An 8,267-nucleotide genomic window follows, 5' to 3' on the forward strand; every position below is an offset into this window, starting at 1 on the left:
GTGCCGACTTATCCGCACCCAAATTCCAGAATTTATTTTCCAAGAACATCAAATTTGTTTGAAAACTCCAATAAAGTTAATGTCTTTGTTTGTTACAATTCAAAACTTGAAAATCTCCCATTGAGGACTTGTTTGTAATTATTCAAAACTTTTGTCCTTATTTGCAAATTCTAGAAAAATTCAACTTTTTGAGTTACTTTATTTGTGTTTCATTTCACTGGCTATGTTTTCTACATACCTGGATGATTGTAATTGCTTTGAATGAATAAGTGACCCACTTTGGTTCACTTTCTTTAGATGATTGTTTGAGAACCAAGGTCTCATGGCCTAAGTGCATAAATTTCTACTCTCTTTGCATGTGATTTCTAGATGAATAATTTAGGATCGATGCATGTACATGGGGTAAGCCAAAGGAGTACACCTAGATCCAAAATTAGGAATCCTTCTATCTTGACCACTACTTATGAATGTAAGGGATGGCTAAAATTAATCAATTACTGAACATAGGATGGCTCGACATGTATAAACCTCAAGGCCGACATCAAGACCATGTTTTGTGTGATGAATTGTTTCGAGTCGTTTGAACTTGTCTAGATTAAAGTGATTGCATTTTATTGCATTTTTTAATGCTAATTTATCATTAGCTTAGGATTAGAATAATTGAAAGGCAATTACTAGAGAAGGTGGCCAAAAAGACTTGAAGATGGTGGAATGGTCGATGTCCAATCCAACCCCTTTATTGTACTTAAGCAAGCTGCACTTTTTCATTATAATTAGTAAAAAGTAAAAGATGTCTTAAGAATGCTGGTTTTAAGAATGAGTGATTAACCCTTCTCCGACTCTTACTGCTCAGCCTAATTTCTATGGTTAAAGATGGAAAACTGAACCAAGAATTCTCTATTTGTATCATCTTGCAAACAGATCTGTTTATCATGAAGAAATTCATTTTCCCAACATATGTCTTGAGTTTTCCATTCGATTGTATAAATACTCAAGGAGTTGCAAGTTTACTTTCTTTCTTCTTCTTTTTTTGTGCCTAGAATAATTGCCTCCATTCTTTTTTGGGTCTCTATTTCTTGTATTATAATTTAGATTACTTGATTGCTTTCCTTTTCATTATGATGGTTAGTGTAAAATGGCACGAATGAACCATCCATATGTGACCATTTAGCATTAAGACTCAAATTTGCACAAAAATGTAAAAGGACTACATAACCACCTTAGGTAACAATACAACTCATAAGTACTGAAAGAGCATTAATAGACATCAATTAGCGTAACCCAAGTGCCCGAATCCATGAAATCTCTAGGTTTCGTGGAAATCAAGGGAAGTCTCATGACCCTTGATTGGGTTTCTAGTCGACTCCCAACAAATAGGTTAGTGGCGACTTTTAGATAATGTTTTTTAAGTTATCTAAGAACTTAAAATGAACCACTGTCATGCGAGGTACAGGTTTGAGAGAACTCGTGTTCTTGATTGGTAGACCTCCTGGATGAACATTAAAGATAATGTTTGTGAGCCCTCTTTATGTGATGCACCTTGAGGACTGTCACTTGAACAAGTACCTTTAAATCTATCCCTAGGAATCAAAAGCCCGGAGGAATAGGTCGCAACAGACAAGTATGGGACTTAAAGTTGATGTGCATGTCACCACATTACATGCCCGGTTTGAACTTTTGCTGTCAGCAGGTATTGAACCATGCTTTTACCATGCACATGTATTCCATTGTAGAAAACATAATATAATCAAAGTCAACGACTTGAAAAATCAAGATTATATGAACATGAGAGCAAACTTATAATAAACCAAAGATAGTTTATTCAATATAGTAGCAGTCTGCATATTGCAGAACACCTCACTGTTGCTAGATAGAGATGAATATGTGTTCATCAATTATCTTACATAGGATGCATTAATTAAACACTATATCGTAAACCGGTGTTCCGTCGGGATTAAATAGTCCGAAATTTTGCTCGATGCCGGCAGGTTTCTGATTCTCATTGAACATGCCGAAGATGTAGCCTCCCAAGCTACGGTCCGGATGCTTAGGCGTCCCGGTATTGGCCAGAAACCTCTTCACAAGGTTCTGATTATAAGTTCGTGCAAGCTCAAGAGTGGTGAAGTCCCCATTTCCAGCCGAAGGCCAGCCGCTCTCTGAAATTACCAAATTCACATTGGTCACGCCTTCCTTCTCAATCGCCCAATAAAAGCTGTCGGCCATCGCATCGAGCAAGTTTGAGTAACCCAAGGAGCCATCCTGAACCACTGTGCCCGTCGCAGTGAATTGAGCGTAATCCAATCTCACTGTTGCCGGATCGGAGATGTATGCGTAGTATGGATAAATATTAATCAGCAACGGCGAGCCACTGCTCGACAAAAATTTTAAAATCCCGACCATGTCGTCACGAGCCTTATCGGAGATTGTGGAGCTCGACGGCGGATAAGAATTCCCTAAGGAAGAACCATGGGCCACGGCGGTTACGCGTATCCCACTGTGTCCATAGTCATTAATAACCCTTTGTAGATTCTGCATCGCAGGTAGTACATACTTACCAAGATCTCCAGGGACCACTTCGTTACCAGCCGCAAGATACGTAATATTGACACTACCGATGAACGGTTGCACGTAGGTGTCGAACCATGTCTTAGCCGCATCAACGCTTGATGCTATGCTTTGTAAATCCTGATCTTTGGTGCCCAACGTGACCTCTATCCCGCTACCTCTTAGCGCAGCAAGTGCGTCAGGGTTCGGATCGAAGAGCCGCAACTTGCCGATCTTGTAGCGCTGGTAGAGTTGGACCACAGCTGCTGGAGAAGGGAGGTTGTCCCCTAGCATTCCATAGCACACGCCGACATCGAGCCGCGCCTCCATGATTGCGACTTGGTGATGAACAAGTACGAATGTCAATAGCATGGGAATGATACTGACCAATGCCATCTTTGGGATCGCTGTTACCCTACTCCAAGCACATGAAATTAATCATCAATCAGTAATCCAAAACCCTTCAAAACACAGTAACATTAGTCCGATGCTGAATGACATAAAAAACAATAAAATACGAGAATTAGTTCCTTTGATCTAATAACATCGCCATTTGAGAGAACAAATATGCAAAAACTCAGAAGTTTTGGTCAAAGCGAAACTAATGATATCATGAGCCCGAATTTACCCACTATCCACCTAGCTTCTGTTGCCCGCCGCAAATCTTAGGACCTTGTCCTTGTTAAATGTATGGATGTATCCTAAGAGAAGAAAAGGACACCTTGGTAGCCATATATACTAAAGTTAAGGCCATAATATATGGATTATCACTTGGAGGAAATTAGAGCCCATCCTTATCAATGATTAATTTGACATTTAAGGACAATTAAAAATGCATCTCAAACTTCGTTTTAGGCAAGAAAATCTTGAATTTCCATAGATACCTGATATTTGCAGACACTTCAACATCATTATCCAAGAATATCAATGAAGAGATAATAATTTGCAAATCAAAAGGCCACATTAATTAGAATGCTACAACAGTCTGATGCGATTTGCGAAGTGGCCTTACCTCTTTTACCATGTTTCACATTTCCATCAAGCGCAATAACATGAATTAAGTACATAACAATACTTAAATCCTTTTTTTCGTTGGAAAAATACATTATATGTTTTTGAAAACGAAAAGGCTATTTCTTATTTGAACATAGCGGTGAGGTGGAATCTGTCAATTGATTTTCAATGATTGGATTATACGAAAAGGGTGATTATATATTGTGACATCATGAAATTTCCAATGCTGTTTTCAATTAAATGAATCGGGCATTTCATCGACACGTTTGTAGTGCTATTCTCTGAGCTAATCACTCATGAGATAACTAGTTTATTTGAGGAAGCCATTAAGGGATTTTAATGCAATAGACTTGGGAATTTGACAAGGAATCGATTACTCGACCGTGCTCATCTGCAGAGATCATTACAGCACAGTTGAAAATCGATTAGAGATTAGGGATAGTTCGGTTCAACTGAAATGTGTGGCTAAATGTGACGTCCAGAAATTTCAATTCTATTTTCAATTGAATAAATTGGGCCTTTCATCGACATGCCTATAGTGCTATTCTCTGAACTGATCACTCATGAGATAACCAGACTATTTGGGGAAGTCATTAAGGGATTTTAACACAATAAACTTGAGAATTTGACTAGGAATCGACTGCTCGATCGTGCTAGTCTACAAGAGTCATTACGACACAGTCGAAAATCTATCAAAGACTGGAGATAGGTCGATTCGATTGAGGTGCGTGATTAAGTGTGGGTGATTCCACCTAATTGCAACATTTTCGTCGATTGGCACTAAACCGATTTTTCTATCGTTTTGGTACCCTATACCTATAGTTAAAACCTCAAGATTTTCATAACAACCGAGAGTTGCCAATGGGTCGAAGATGTACGTTGTGACTCAAGATAAATCAATCACGTGTCAATTACACCAAAAATTCCTGAAATCTACCTAATATGTTAGGTCACGCTAAAATCACATCAAATTGAAATTAATCGCGAATTTGAACCCGATTTCAGAAATTGAAAGTTCTGTCATGTCACAATTTATTTTAAGAACGTCGACTCATCCTTCGAAGAATTTTCGGAGAGTTCGGGATTTTTTATAGAAAATCGATACGACGTTTCGGAAAAGAACGGAAATTTGGATTGGCCGAATTGATGGGAGTTTTGACTTCCATGCCGAGCTATTTGCAAAAATTATGTGGGCTTCTTCCTTGTTGAATTTGGACATTAAATTGGGAGATTTGATGAAGAATGGAAGCTCAATATTGAAGAAATATGTATGCTATTATGAGGGCTGCAATTTTGGCATTATATTGGTTTTGTGAGATTAAAATGTTGAGAAAGTAATTGGAGACATTAGAGATATGTGTGTGGGCTTTGTGGGGGACCATGCATTCAATGGAATGGATTGATTTCATTAGACTTTGGGCCCCCCTCTCAACTTCTTAAGCACGATTCTCCCCCCACCCTGCTTCTGCCAACTTCCTCTTTTGCCCATCTTCTTCTGCACGTTCGAACACCTCGGACATTCCTTCCTTTCCAGCGAATTCTTCCCCACATCTTCTGCATCACCACCAAGACTTACCCACGCGTCCGCTTCTTCCATTTACTTAGTCAACCTAGCAAAACCTCTCTACCGAATTACCCCCCTCACTACCGCGCGTCCTTCACCCTGCCAGCACATCCCTTAGTCAGCGTCTCACCGAAGTTCCTCTAGGTGCTCGTTTCATTGACCCGCAGCTCATTCGCACGCTTGCAACCCAACCCCACGTCCACATTTCTTGTTCTCCTCAAACCGAAGCTGCTCCCTCGCCATTGCTCTTCACGGAGTAGCCTCGCCCACTCGCATCCAGCAAATTCCACGATCTCAGCTAGCCCGTGTCTTCGTCCGCAATGCCTCCACCAAAGCTGAGCCATCAGCCCGCAAGAAATCCAGCCACCTTCATGGCCGTTTTCAGCCCAATCCGATCTCCGTTTGGCACCACCGCTTTAGAGCTTATCAATCGCCGTCGATGTGGGCTCACCGGCCCGTAAATCTAGTGAGTTTACCAACTAAACTCTGCTTAGGGAGTTAATTATGCTTAGGGTGTATTTATATTATGCAAAGTATTATATTAGTTTAATTAAATGTTGATTAGATTATGTGCATGATTAGATTAGTGGATGGATTAATTATTCTAATTATGTAATTAGATTAGTGTAATCTTAATTAGACTTTTAATTATTTATTTATTTAAATTATATATTATTTAATTATATTATTTTATATGTAAATTAAATTAATTTTCGGAATTTATTTAATTATAAATTAATTGATATTTTCCGGAAATTATACCGAGAGAGCCGTTTGTTATAATTTCGCACTGATCGCAGTAGTATGGTTAGTTTGTTCAATTGATTGTTATGTTTGTGAAATTGAATGATGGTTGTAAAATATAAATATTTTACTTAGAAAATACTGAGTGTTGGGTGTGGACACCGAAAGTGCTTTTTTTTAAGTACCATTTCAGCTTAGGTAAGCAATATAGATATATAACAGTTTCAGGGAGCATTAACACCAATATAGGTCTATAGCAGCTTCGGTGAGCAATAATACATTATTAGCTTCGGTGATCACTATAGATAGCAACTTTGGTGAGCAATAATTTATCTAGCAGCTCCAGTGAGCAAATTTATACATCAGCTTTGGTGAGCTAGACCATCTATTTCAGCTTAGCAGAGCAGTGTTTGAATCGATTGAGTTATGGATGGTATCGATGTTGTGGAGTCGAATGAGTTGACTAATTGATGGTTGAATTGAATTGAAATGATTTGATGATATTATATGAATTATACTAACTTGCATGAAGGATCTGAGGCAAAGGTAAGTCCTCTGACTTGTGCTTATACTTAGGTAGCCCTTAAGGCATATTTCCTTCCTAGTCGTAGTTTAAGGGGTGAACTTGCTGAGACATTATCTCACTAGTTATTGTATAACCATATTCATGTCCTTAGATGACGATCATGGAGAACCCAAAGCCCAGAGTCTAGGGAAGTGGAGATTGAAGGCTCGGCGAACATGTCCAGCTAGTTAGTCTTAGGACAGTTCCCCATTTTGTTGAGCCGGTCTTTTGTAGACAACCTTGTTTTATATATAAACCTTGTGTGTTTATAAAAAGGCTTGTTCTTTATGTGAGTGATTTCCTGCTTTCCTATCACATGCTTTTGGTTGTCAGAGGATTTGTTTCGCTTCCGCATGCGTATTAAAAATGAATGGGTCAGTGACACATCTTGGGACGTCGCATATTTATCGACCACTGAGGAATGGGCACAAGCTCGAGGAAGAAAAGGTCACCCATGCAGTATATCAGCTGCAGGGGATTGCAAATACTTGGTGGAGGGCCACCAGAGAAGAGGTATTCCCAGAAGGCATGGTTCCAGGGTGGAATGTCTTCGTTAGAGCATTCAATGGCAAGTATTTCTCCAGCTGTACCAAGGATCAAAACATAGCAGAATTTTATTGCCTTCGTCAAGGTCAAATGATTGTGGACCAGTACGAGGCGAAATTCACCGAGTTATCGCAGTATGTTCCAAGATTGATCAAGGATCCCAAGGAAAAAGCGAGGAAGTTTAGGGATGGCCTTCGATCGGAGCTGAAAAAATCCGTTGGTACCGTTTGATATAAAGAACTATAATTAGTTGTACGAACGAGCCCATCTGATTGAGAGGAATCTGAACGAACAAGCTGCCGCATCTGGGTCGTGGTTTGGTTCTAATATAGATAGTAACCAATTTGGGAAGAGGCCCATGACTAGAGGAAGATATCCTATTCCGCCCAACAGGAAGGGTGGAATTGAAAAGTCAACGCCGAGTCAATATGGCGTGTGTCACTTTTGTGGAAGGCAACATGGATCAGCCCCATGCCCCTTAAGGATGGGTGCTTGTTTTGAATGTGGCCAGCAGGTCACATGGCCAGAGATTATCCTAGAAGGCCGAGCGAACCACCACAGTTACTACCACCACCACCGTTGGGTCAGAATCGAGGATTTGCGCCGCAGATTGCACAACAAGATGGACTGAACAGACCTCTAGCTCAGAGAAGGACATATGCTATAATGAGAGAACAGGCTGAGGATGCACCTAATGTGATTACAAGTACGATCTCGTTGGATGACCATGTTGTATATGCTTTGTTTGACCCTGGCGCCACTCATTCGTTTATAACTGAGCAATTTGTTAAGCTAGTAGGACTAAGTCCTGAATTGTTGGAGTCGGTGGTTAGCTAATCTACACCGTTAAAGGATAAGGTGTTACCTGAATTAGGTTGTCATGGTTGCACGTTAGCGATTGTTGAGCGAGAGGGGAATATAGACTTGATAGTCCTAGCCATGTATGACTTTGACCTGATAATTGGCATGGACTGGCTCATCAAGCAACGAGCTAAGCTGGACTGTTATCACAAGGCGATTTAGTTTAACCCGTTAGGGGGTGAGAGCTTCGAGTTTGTTAGGAGTCAAGGAGGACCCTTGATTACCTTAATCTCGTTGCTAGAAGCAACCCGTTTGTTAGGCGAGGGTTGTCAAGGTTACTTGGCAATTGTCGTTAATACGACAGTTGAGGAGCTAAAGATAGAAGATATTGCAGTAGTCCAAGAATTTCCAAACATGTTTACAAATGAATTGCCAAGCTTGCCGCCAGAGAGAAAAATTGAATTCGTGATTTAGTTAGCTCCCAGGGCA

The 8,267-nt window shown here is 40.1% G+C and overlaps 1 protein-coding gene across 1 annotated transcript; it reads right to left on the minus strand.

Moving 5' to 3' along the window:
• Window positions 1–1,914: 1,914 nt before the first annotated feature.
• Window positions 1,915–2,874, minus strand: LOC104434675 (probable glucan endo-1,3-beta-glucosidase BG4). Its single transcript, XM_010047559.2, has one exon. It carries the CDS (start codon window positions 2,872–2,874, stop codon window positions 1,915–1,917), a length of 960 nt encoding a protein of 319 aa, XP_010045861.2.
• Between the last annotated feature and the right edge of the window lie 5,393 nt (window positions 2,875–8,267).

The sequence above is a fragment of the Eucalyptus grandis genome, chromosome 2, assembly GCF_016545825.1.
Source record: "Eucalyptus grandis isolate ANBG69807.140 chromosome 2, ASM1654582v1, whole genome shotgun sequence".
Taxonomy (NCBI): domain Eukaryota; kingdom Viridiplantae; phylum Streptophyta; class Magnoliopsida; order Myrtales; family Myrtaceae; genus Eucalyptus; species Eucalyptus grandis.

Bases quoted from the DNA above. Each gene is read 5' to 3' on its own strand.
- LOC104434675 (XM_010047559.2), bottom strand. From the start codon at position 2,874: ATGGAGGCGCGGCTCGATGTCGGCGTGTGCTATGGAATGCTAGGGGAC.